This window comes from Meriones unguiculatus, chromosome 7, assembly GCF_030254825.1.
Source record: "Meriones unguiculatus strain TT.TT164.6M chromosome 7, Bangor_MerUng_6.1, whole genome shotgun sequence".
NCBI classification, from domain to species: Eukaryota; Metazoa; Chordata; class Mammalia; order Rodentia; family Muridae; genus Meriones; species Meriones unguiculatus.
The window spans coordinates 39,401,445-39,413,659 of record NC_083355.1 but is presented as its reverse complement, the minus strand read 5'-3'; the positions used below and the strand labels follow the sequence as shown (position 1 = coordinate 39,413,659).

At 49.4% G+C, this 12,215-nt stretch overlaps 1 protein-coding gene across 2 annotated transcripts in view; it reads right to left on the bottom strand.

Annotated features, from left to right (window-relative positions):
- Positions 1-9,675: 9,675 nt before the first annotated feature.
- Positions 9,676-12,215, bottom strand: part of Asic2 (acid sensing ion channel subunit 2) — a 1,053,308-nt gene continuing 1,050,768 nt past the window's right edge. For both annotated transcript variants that reach the window (XM_060387160.1, XM_021638858.2), the window contains exon 10: positions 9,676-10,647. In XM_060387160.1, coding sequence (XP_060243143.1) covers positions 10,546-10,647 — 102 coding nt within the window. In that variant the 3' untranslated portion in view covers positions 9,676-10,545. The remainder of the gene's footprint in view (positions 10,648-12,215) is intronic.

Genomic DNA, 12,215 nt, shown 5'->3' with positions numbered 1-12,215 from the left:
ACCACATGGATTTCTCCAGCTTTATCCGCCATCGTGCTCTTTAGCGCCCTCTAGAGGTGGGAGAGTCAAGTGTCGCTGATATTAATAGCTGGCACTTCCTGGACCGGAAGTCGCCCCGTGTTACCAACCTTTTAGAAGCTGGAAGATGGGGGTGGGGCTTGCCAGTGGGTTTAAGGCAGAAAAATGTAGAATGCCTTTTCCAGTATGTGGGGAGTCCTGAGGAAGGCAGCACTATTCCCACCGACAGGGAGCTCTGTCTCAGTTATCAGGGACATATGTATTTAAAGGAGCAAGGTAAGCAGAGTCTCAAAACTGCCAGAATAGCCATTGTCTTAATTAGGGTTACTATTGCTGTGATAAAACACCATTATCAAAAGCAACTTGGGGAGGAAGGGGATTATTAGGCTTACACTTCCGTATCACTGTTTATCACTGAGGGAACTCAGGGTAGGAACTCAGACAAGGAAGGAGCTATGCAAAGGCCATGGTTGCTGAGCCTGCTTTCTTAGAGAAAGCCGCTGAGGGATGATCCTACCCACAATGGTCTGGGACCTCCCATCTCAGTCACCAATTAAGAAAATGCTCTACAGTCTCCACCACAGCCCAGTGTTATGGAAGCATTTTCTCAGCTGATTCATTTTCTCCCTCCTCTCAGTTGACCCTATCCTGTGTCAAGCTGACATCAAAATTAGCCAGCCCAGCAACAGAGATGATGGGAGCATGATGTGTGAGGAGAAGGAGTCTTGATTTCAGATCGTAGCATCCTCTAGAAGGGTTTTCACTGAACCCTGTGCGTGCTAAACTGTACATTGAGGCGTGGTCGGTGGCTCCTGGGGAGATGTTGCCCAATGTTTCTTTCCCCCCAAAGTGCCAACAAGTTCTGGAGGGGTGGATGAGCATCTACGGCTGATGAAATAGTTGGGTTTCCATCTGCCGCTGGACTGGTCAATGGATAATAAAACGTGAGAGCTGTTTATCCAAGTGGACAGTGACAAAACATCTTGCTGAGATGTGACAATGGTGACTAATGGATCTATTAAATCACATAAATACCCTGTGCCGACCATGTGGCCTGCATTATCTGATTTATACCCTGGGACAGTGATAGCGACGCGGGTACCATTATCATCTCCATTCTGTTGATAAGGACTTAGATTTAGGGAAGGACAATTTGTACCCAAGTCAGCCTGACTCCTTCAGTGTATACTGAAGTCAGCATACGTGGACAAAAGGTCAGGGACCCAGGTCTCATCTATCTTGGATGCTGTAACTACATACGCCTGCGCCTGCATTGCCTGATTGCTCCAGTGGGCCTCATTCAGTTAGTCTGGGAAAGGAGCCCAGCAATGGGCGGAATGAGGCTCTTGGAACCAAGGGGAGAGTTGTTAAGAGGATGTGAAGGCTGCCATCATGGCCTCAGGCCTCTTCGAGGTGAGGGTGAACAGTGTCAGGTCCAGACAAGGGACCCTGGAGGTTTGGGCTAGGGAGTTCACTGGGAACAGGTAGAGATGGAGAAGGGAATAACCAGGAGAGAGTGCTCCGATCAAAGTTACTACCGGCTGGCTTATGGTGATGGTTGACAGAGCGCAAGCTCACTTAAAAGTCCCAAACTCAGTTCCTAAAAACTGAGGTATGTTAGGTTAAATGTTGGTGTCTCCCCGCCCACATCTCCCCATCACTCTCCCCTACAGTCCTCTGCTCACAAAATTTTGCCCACCTGAAATTTGTGTGTGTGTGTGTGTGGGGGGGGTTATATGTGTGCCTCCTCTCTCTGTGTGTATGTGTGCGGGTGCATGTAGAGGTCAGAAGTGAATTTGGTGCTGTTCCTCAGGCATTGTTCACCTTGTTTTTTGAAACAGGGTCTCTTACTGACTTGGAATTCATCGAGGAGGGTAGGTGGCTCGTCACTGAGCTCCAGGGATCTTCCTGTTTCTGCTGCTCTAGCATTAGGATTACAACTGTGTATTCCAATGACTGGCTTTTTAAAAAAGTGGGTTTTAGGGATTAAGCTCAGGTGCTTATGCTTGTGTGGCGAGCACCTCTTAGCCTCTGGTCTTAACAGCTCTGGAAACTATCCCACCTTCTACCCACGCTGGGCTGCCTATCAAATCAAGCCCTCATCTCTCTGCTGGGACAGCTGCCTCTCACCTCGTTCCATGCCACTACAACTCCTCCTTCAACCTTGCCCTGTGCTCTGACCTCAGTGTCTTTCTCACCTTCGGCTGGACACTCAGCTCGGCTTAGGAGGGCTCCAGTGAGCAGAGCTGTCCCTTGGTTCATCCGAGTTTTTGACTCCAGCAGCTGTGTGTCCCGGAAGTGAGTTCCCTGAGATCGGCATGCTTTTCATATCTTGTGCCATCATTCATTAGACTCTCTTTCAGTGACTCTCTGCTTTGGATGCAACAAGCTACAGGGCCTTTGTAGCTCCCAGGAAGGTCATTTCATCAGTTTGTTTGTTTGTTTGTGATTATTCCTTTCTTCAGTCAGGCAGGACTCACCTTAATTTCACCTTCTCAGTGTGAATCTCTGACAACCAGAGCTGAAGGAGTCACCTCACTATTCCTTGTCACTACCTTACCAGGTCCCTCTGTCAGTCATGATTTCATGCACATCTGAAAACACCACATACACAGACACAGGCACTCACATATACATGCACACACACACACACACACACACACACACACACACACACAACCCCTCCCCCCCACAGAATCTCTTCTGCTAGGTTGTAAGCACCAAGAGAGCAGGGACTTTGGGTGTTTCTTTTGTCTCCAGCATGTAGAACAGCCAAACAGAGTCCTCAGCAAATGGATGAACCTGCTGAAAGCCCAACTGGTATGCGAACATCAACTGATATCGGCAAACATCAAATGAGTGGCTACCAGTCCTTCATGTCCAGTCATGTCCAGGAGTTCAGCATTCATTTTTGGGTCAGAAGAGCTAATGGAGGTCACCCTGAATGCTACAGGCAGCAAAGTGACCGCCACATTGCTTGGTACAGTCAGACTCAAGAAATGTTCCTTATGTCCTCTCTAGGTGTACCAAGCTCCAGCTGCCTCAGGGATCAGTGGATGCCTTCAGGCCCTACCTACCTGAACACCTACACTGTGTCCCTTTAACTCTTTGCTGAGGAGGGAGAGGAAAAGAGGGGGTATGAGGAGAGGGAGGAAAATGATCTTGGATAAAGTGGCAGAGGTTTCTATGGAGTGTGGGGAGAATGTCAAGTTTGGTAGGTGTCCCTGCAGACTAGAATGGCTCCCGGAGACAGATCTGAAGCAGGATTTTCTTTGTAATTAACCAAAGAATGAAGCAACACTCAGGGGGGGGGGGCGGGTCCCTATTCTCTATCTGTACATGCAGGTCAGGAGGCAGCAGTTCCTGGTAGCTCTCGTAAGCTTTGCTGATGCTCTTCTTTGGCTGAGGTTATGGCGTGGGGCTGTGTGATCTGGCTCTCAGAACACCCTGGGACCAGAAGGTGGCCTCTGCCCAGATAGAAGTCAGCATTTCCTGAGGTCCTTAGAGTAGCGTGCTACCACGTATGCCACTCTGAGGGGTCATCCTCATTTTCAGAAGAAACTCAGCCCTTAGAAAAAGTCTAGAGCTTGGCCAACATGATACAGCTTGTGCAGCTGAAGTTCAGATTGGAGGTGTCAGAAACACAAAGGCCACTGGGCATCCTCAGCCCATCCCAGCTGCCACCTCTTGAGCAGCACTTGCATCATCAGTAGGCTAGGACCCAGAGTGGGTAGATGCAGCCTCGGGAGAGAGTGGAGAGTCAGCAAACTCCTACCAAGGAGGGACTTAGCATTCTTCAAACCCTCCAAGTTCTCTCCTGGTTGCAAACCTTCACTCTGTATGTCTTCTGCCCACTCACCTGCCCACAGCTTCCATCCTTTTCTCAGGGTTTCGGTCAACACCTGTCTCAGCCTCTTGTGTCCATGTTATTCTCAGTGCACACTGTGGCTCATGCATCTTGTCTCTCTTGCTGCCCCAGCATCTGTGTGCGTAACCATTGCCCGCCTTTCCCCAGCTAGACTTTGAGCTTCCTGAAGATGAGAATGGTGTCAAATCCCAGCATGGGGAAGGGAAAATGGACGCAGAGTCCAAGTCCACCCCCTAACCAAGAAGCTAATTGCAACTGATGGCTGCTAGGAAAGGGAAAGTTTTCTTCAATGAGTGGCACTGCCTATATCGGACACATATAGGGCAGGCCTCATGCTCAGGAGTAGTTGGGCAACACAAAACGGACTCCATGGTTTTTATGGTGTGTATGTGTGTGTGTGTGTTTAAGTGAGCAAAAGACCATGAAGTTGGATTCATGGTGGGGATGCTCAGAGTAGTTGGGAGAGTTGGAAGAACATAATGAAACTATGTTGTATGGAAAGTTTAAAAAATATTTTCTTACTGTAGGGACCCTCAGGACCTGGCACAGTACCTGGCACATAGTAGGCCCACAGAAAGTGCTTATGAAATGATGAAATCAGGGTAGTTGCCTTCTTGCTGTTTTGAGACTAATTGAGCTGATGTGTCCAGCAATGATTCTGTTTTAGGTTTGTTTTAAGTTGGATATAATTCCTTTTGAAAAGACACCACAGAAGTTGGAATTATTTTAAAGACAAATAGCCACAAGAGTGGTAAGTTGGGCAAATAAATGGGGCACAGAGAAGATCTTCAAGAAGCGCAGATGTCTAAATTCCACCTCCCAGCACCATCCACGGGCATTTGTTCTCAGGATGTGGAGTTTTCTTTGAATAATCAAACGAGCATCGCACCTGTGCTGGCCAGTTTTTTGTCAGCTTGACAGAAGTTAGAGTTCTCTGAGAAGAGAGAACCACAATTTAGAAAACACGCCCACAAAACTGGCCTTTGGACAAGCCTGTGAGGGCAGTGTCTTGATTAATGGTTGCTGTGGTAGGGCCCAGCCCACAGGAGGCAGCGCCACCCCTGACTTGGGGTCCCGGGTTCTCTAAGAAACGGGCAGAACAAGCCATGGAGGGCTAGCTGGTGAGCAGCACTCTTCCGTGGCCTCCAACAGCGCTGGCTTCCAGGTTCCTGCCCAGACTTCCTTTGTGATGGACTGCGACTGGGACACGTAAGGAGAAATAAACTCTTTTGTTCCGGAATTGCTTTGGCCCATGATGCCTTATCACAGCAATGGAAAGCCCAGCAAGAGAAAATCCCTACTAAAAAAAGCCACTGAAGCCAGGCAGTGATGGCACACACCTTCAATCCCAGTGCCGGGGAAGCAGAGGCAGGCAGGCGGATGTCTGTGAGTTCGAGGCCATCCTGATCTACAGAGCGAGTTCCAGGGCAGCCAAAGCTCCACAGAGAAATTCTGTCTCAAACAAACAAACAAACAAATCCCCCCCCAAAAAAAAGAAAGAAAGAAAGAAAGAAAAGAAAAAACCTGAATGAAATTAAACAGCAAGGGCACGACTGAAGGGTCAATGGTCACTCAAGAACGTCACATTTCCCTTATTGAGCAGCCAGACTGTGAGCGCATCTGTAAGGCAGGTGCCGTGATTGCTACTCATGTATGCAGGTCCCTCCCGTACTCAGCATCTCCATGTGCATAAAATAATTTCATGAAATCACGTTCCCGGGTTTCCTCGTGCGTATTTGCTTTCTGCTCACCCATTCCCGTTGCCATCTCCGAGGAAGTGCCTGCACACAAACCGCAGCACGTGTCAAAGGTTTAAAAAGATTAAGGAGAAAAAAAAAAAAGAAACTGATCAAGTCCTATCTTATCTCCCCCCCTCCCCCGCTCAAATTGAAAAAGCGACAGTCATTAGGCCATTTGGGGAAAAGAAACATCAATAGCTCTTTGTGAGCTGGTGTGGCCTTTTCAGGAGATCGCTCAGCGCTTCCTAGACCATGGCCAGCATCAGTGGCTCCATGGAGGGTCACAGACGGACTTCAGAGATTCAGAATCCTCCTCTAATTATATATAACATCTTATGCCCATTATTCTCATGATCATCGTTCCTGGGTGGATGTGGGGGAGAAGTCTTAGCTTTCACTTTATTCTAAAATGAATCCGTGATACAAACAAAATTAAGAATTGATATGTTACGGGAAGCAAAAAGCAATGAGGAAAAAAAGTGTATTATATATATTTGCACCTCTCTTTCTCTCTTTCTCTGCCTCCCCACCCCCCGTGTGTGTGTTGTGCGCTCACGTACGAATTCAGTTCCCCCTTTCAGGTATTTGCTTGGGTTCCCTGACCTGTGTCCAGTCCCTTAAACTCTCCCTATTCTAACCTCCTGGCCTTGCCTTACACCTCCTTTCATGCCCCTTCGACTGGCACCCCGATCTGTCTGTAATTTTGTATTCCCATTCAGACCACAAGCTTTGTGAGGGCAAATGCCTGGTACACAACAGTTGAGGTGAATGAATGGTGGGCCTGTGTTCACGTTTTGGCTCTTGGCCTCCTCCCACCTCCGCCAGGAAACTTTCTCCATGCAATATGGGGACTGCCCTGGTGCCAGTGGGTCAGGACCAGCTGAACTCTCTTTCAAAGGAACCCTTTGGCCTCTGTGAACCCCTTTCTCTTCTGTAACCACGGAACTCAGCCCCTGAGGCCTGATGGAGCTCCTTGGCTACACATTCCTGGAATAGGAGTCCCCGAGTGTCTGTGAAGGAAGTGGTCACCAGGCTTCTCCTTGGGTTGCTTTGCTCAGGCGGGGGTGGGGGGTGGAGGTGGAGCCGAGCCAAGCTTCCTGGAAGGAGCATGCCACCTGGCAAGCTCACGCCTGTGTGTGGTGGGTTCCCATCGCCACCTCTAGCCTAGTGGGAGCGGCCCCGCAGGGGCCTCTAGTCTCTCATCAATGCTTGCCTCGCTTGAAGCTACTTTCTAGGCATGTTCACAGTTAAAACATTCACAAAAATAGCTTCAAGCCGGAGAGGGGAAAATAAAATAACTCTGGTGTCTCTGCCAAAAACAACAAAGCAACAGCCGGTGCGCAGCCAGCCCAGTCCCTGGCACAGCTCAGATGCTCACAGAAAAACTCACTCCTTTCGCTCCACTGACTGTAGGCGCCTGGTGGACTCTATCCGAGAGGGCTGGGGCCACGCACCCGTCGGTTTATCTCAGCCTCCAAGGCCACCGAGAGTCCAGCCTCGAGGTGTGGACACGTGACTGTGCTCTCAACACCGTCTCTGTGTCATCTCTGGTGATTGCTTAGACTGTGACACATACTTGAGTGTCCTCTGCAGCCCTGACCCCTCCTGATGGTCACTCTGAAAATGTCTCTATATACATTTCTTAGGATAATTGTTTGAAATGATAGCACAAAAATAGCCCACCACCCACTGAAAGTTAGGCTATCTTTTGCTAACAATGGACTAATCGATACCTGGATATTGGTTTGTCCTTTTGAATTGTGTGTGTGTGTGTGTGTGTGTGTGTACATTTAAACATGTTAAGTACATAGACTTGCCCTAAACTGAACAAAGCCAGAATACCCAAATCAGAAGAAATACATAGGTGTGTGAGACCCAGAGCAATACAAATCTCTCTGAACCGTCTTTGCCCCATTACAAAATGATCCCTCTCCCTTATTTATTTTCTTCCTCGAAGGAAGCTAGAAATCCATTGAAGCAGTTCAAATAGCATCCTCAGTTATCAATTTTTAAAAATGTATGAAGTTGTTAAATTGGAAGAAGGCAGAGGCATCAGCCAGGATCCTAGATCTCCAGATAGACACTTCATTTTGTTCCTGTCCTTGATGGGAGCAAGTCTGAGGCCAGCCTTCAGATCCTTCTCCTTCTGCATTTGTCAGTCTAGCCACCAGTGGGACACTTCCAGTTGGGTGAAGTGAGGGGTGAGTTTATCTCAGGAGAGACGTTTATAGCCTGGCGTAGTCTTGGAAGAAAGATCATTTTTGGCCTTTTTTTTTTTTTTTTTTTTTTTGCTTTAAGTGAGTCATCATGGTAGGTCTACAAATAGAGCTGAGATCCTGGCAGCTGAGTACAGCTTAAGCACGCTCGCTCGCTCTGTGGGTGACCCCCAGACCAGTCCCTTCACACCCCAGTAGGGGCTATTCATTTGGAAAACAAGGACATTGGGCCATGCGGCCCCATAGGATGAATAATTGCCCATAAAGATGCTTACCCTCCTGGTCCCTGGAACTCGTGACTCTACATAGTAAAAGAGCCTTTGCACATGTGCCAGGGGGAATAACCTGGCAATGAAGCAGGTTGTCCTGGACTGCCTGGTGGGCCCAATGGAGCCACAAGGAGCCTCTAAAAGGAGAGAGGGCACAATAGGGGAGGTCAGAGCTGGAGGGCGATGTGACTGTGGAAAGTCCTGGTTATGTGATGTGAGAAGGCTTAGCAGTCATAGCTAACTTGAAAGGAGGAGGAAGGGGTCACTAGTCAAGGAACATGGTGGGTGTCCAGAGGCCGGAGGAGGCAAGAAAGTGTATCCTCCCCAGGAGCTTCTAGAGAGAGATGCCGTATTGTCGTCACCTTACCCGGTGAGACCCATGCCAGACCTTATAGAGCCGTGAGATGATAATGCCATTCTGCATTCTTAAGAACTGTCAACAGTTTGGGCAACCCTTCTGTAGCGAGTTTAGGTGTGCCTGGGTGTGGGGTTGGGCGCTGCCGAAGACTCTTGAACAGGACTTGGAGGGGGTCTTCATCACCTGGCCCTGCCCCTTCCCCTCACACAGCTAAGTTATGATCATCCTCCAATCAAGAGAGTGACCCCAGAGAGGGTCAGGGTATCAGCACAATCAGCTACTGAGAGAAGAGGGTCATGGGCCACAGTTTCAAACTCCCTAGTTATGTCATTCTTAAGTTCAGCGCACTGGAGCAATCACAGTGTGATGAGGGGGTGAGGGGAGAGAATGAGACAGCGTAGGTTCTAGAACCCTGAAGCCCTGTCCTGGCCTGTTCTATCCATGCATATACACACGGGAATAAAGACACAAGCCACATCAGACCCGTCTCCACAGCTGGGGCAGACTCTGGGTTAGGAGTGGGAGGGATCTGTGGTTGGAAGTAAAAGCCTAACCTAAAGGATCTGTCACCGTAACAGCAGCATGGGTTGATTCTGGCCAAACAAGAAGTTCTCATTTGTCAACCAGAGGCTTCAAAGGGGGTAGGCAATTGTGGTCAGCAAAGGTACCTTCAACCTTGTGTCTCATTTGGATATCCTATCAGGAGTCACAGAGAACAAAGTGCTGCTGATGTGAGTGCTGGAGGGAGAAGGTAGGTCAGGTTCATGGGAGTAGAACATTGGGCTTGAAAGAGGATCATGTGGTGGTGAGTGAGAGGCCACACTGGGTCTAGGTCTAGCCTGAACTCACAGATAGGGGAGCCAGGGCACCAGACAGGGCACAGGGACCCTGGAAGGTCTCTGCTAAGGTTTTGTTTTTTTGTGGTCACAGGTAGCCTTCTCTGTCTCTCCCTGTTTTATAATACATTACATTGGGTGATATTCTGCAGAACACAGGTTTTGGCCTGTTAGTGGGTCATGTAATCAACCAACAAAGTTGTGACTTAGGACAGGATGAGATGCATAGTGCACACATCTTAGAAAGGCAAACAGTGCTGGTGAAACCCAGTAAACCTCCTCTGTAGCTTCTGGCTGGCAGGTGTGCGGCTCCCCTTAGCCTGTGGGGACAAAGACCTCGATGCAGAGAAAAAGCAGAGTGATGTGGCCACTTCCACAAGACCAGCTTTTAATATGACTGTGGTTCGAAGCACGAATAAATAAAACTCCAGAGAAAATGGAAAACCCAAACCGAACCTTAGAACATCGAAACTGAAGACCATAAAAAAAAAAAAAAAACGAGGCAAAACAAACCTTCAGTAGACGAACAAAAACAGCCCCCGCCCCAAACAAAAGGAAAGAAAACAAAACGGAAGAGATCAGACTCTACAGCTGTGTCACAGGGAGAGAACGACGTGGCTCCATGGACGAATACTGGGGTCACCCAGGCCACTGTACCACCTCCACAGGTGCTGGAATAAGAAAGAGGTTGGCACTGGTCACCTTTAGTGCGGGAGCCCCACGGGCCAGTCTGGGGACAAGGCTAAGAACCTTCACAGACAACACAAGGATCAAACGTCGTAGAGAGTTCTGTGGTTTCCTTCTTGACTGCGCAGTTTCAGTTCTGGAGCTGGGCTCAGGCTGACTTTGGGGCTGAAACCTGGCCCCACTGCACGGGCAGCGGAGTGGGCTCTGGAAACCACACGGAGAAGATACAAGACAGAAGTGGAGGTGGCGCCGTAAGAAGTCTGAGCATGCAGGTGCTTTGTACATCTGGCAGTGAGATGTGATGGCAGGTTAGTTCTTGGACAGTTCCGGAGTGTGACTCATCGGTCCTACGAGGGACACGTGGCAGGGCCCGGGACGGTTCATGTCGGATGTGGCCAGAGTGAGGTTTGGCAGAAGTTCGCAATGTGTGCATGGGGGGGGGGGCTCTTGCTTCCCTCTGACATCAGGGGCTATCCCACCTGAGCTTGCTGTCGCCTGTCCTGGGTATTGGGCCTTTAAGGTCTTTTTGGAGGTGCTGGGCTGCCTGAAAGGTGTCAGCAGGCAATCTCCTCCAGGGTGCCCAAGGCTGTCTGCAGGGGCACGTTCACAGTGTGGCTGATGGTTTCAGAGTGGTTTGGCATTGTGTCACAGGTGCTCTGCCAGGAAAGGAAAGGGGGCACGTGTCATTCATTCATTCAGAAAAAAAAAAAAAAAAAGAAAAAATCTACTGCCAAGTCCTGTGAAGCAGTTTGGGGACCTCTAAAGCAGGGGTTCTCACCTTCCTGGTGCTGCGACCCTTTAATACAGTCCCTCATGTTATGGTGAACCCAAACCATAGGATTATTTGGCCGCTACTTCCTAACTGTAAATTTGCTACTGTTACGAGTCCTAATGTAAATATCTGATATGCAGGATATCTGCTATGCGCGACCCCCAAAGGGGTTGTGCCCCGCAAGCTGCTCTAAAGGTCAGGATGGAGGCCGATCAGAGCCGCAGGGTGGGCCCTGGGGAAACAGTAGAGTCGCTGGGTAGGGTGGACCCGAGATGGTCTGCATGTTCCGAAGCTCCCAGGCTGTAGTGTGCAGATGGATGAGAGAGGAGGGAGGAGGCAGGGCCAAGTGGGAGATAGTGTCAGGGGTTTGGTGCTGTGGTCAGGGTGAAAGGAGTGGGGAGGATTTGATGGAGACAGAGCTTCAGGGAGGGGAAACAGGTGAAGAGCGTTTATAACTCTGAGACAGCCTAAGGGAGGTGGGGAGGGAATCGTGGCTTTTGGAGAGCACTTGCTGCCTGTGAAAAAGGCCTACGATGCCTCTTAACCCCACACAGGCCCTCTAAGACTTTATGGTCCTACGCATCTGCTTAGGGAGGCTAAGGAACTTCCCCCAGGCACACAGCTGGGGCTCAGAGGGCCTAGGCTGTGGCCAAGACAACTGAGACCACAGCCTAGGCGATTTGCCTCTTTGCTGTTCTCTCTCTCAGCAGAGGCTTGCCTTCTATTCAACAGAGGCTTCAGGAGCCCAGAGAACTCAGAGCCAGCTTGCTTGTTTGGGAGCGGTGTAATGACAAGACAGTGTCTGGAACAGAAATGGGGGCCCATCAGCCAGGACTGAGCTCCATTTGGGACCAGTCAATTTTTTTTTTTTTTTTTTTTTTTTTTTTTTTTTTTTTTTTGTGAAGCAGTGGCTGCTCCAAGGCTGATTTGGGGTACAGTACTGGGAAGAAAAGCCTGAGATACCTGCCTCAGTCAACCAAGACGTGCCTGAGCCTGGAGTGGGAGGAGCTATGCAAAAAGAATGATTGACAGGCATGAAAGTGAAAGGTGCTGCCCCTGGCTATAAAGAAAAGGCAACGTGATGCCATGGTTAGAGGCACTTCAAGTTTAGCCCTCCTCATGTAAAGGCACGTGACTCTGGCCTTTGGGCCTCAGTGGCATCAAAGGCAAAAAGAAGGTAAAGATAGATCTTTGTTTACGGTGGCTGCTGTGACAAGACCCACACGGGCACACAGAATGGTACCCAACCTGCAGCCAGAATACAGCGGTCAATAGCCATAATGTGCATGGCCATTGCTACTACTAACTGCTTGGGCTTCCTACTCGCTGTCCCCTTCGAATGGATGGAGGTCGGTGACACCGTGCAGTTCCCGCTCTCAGCAAACATGGAGGTAAGACGTATGTAGGGACTCTCTTGTAAGAGTGTAGAAGGAGGGGAGTAACCCCATGGCC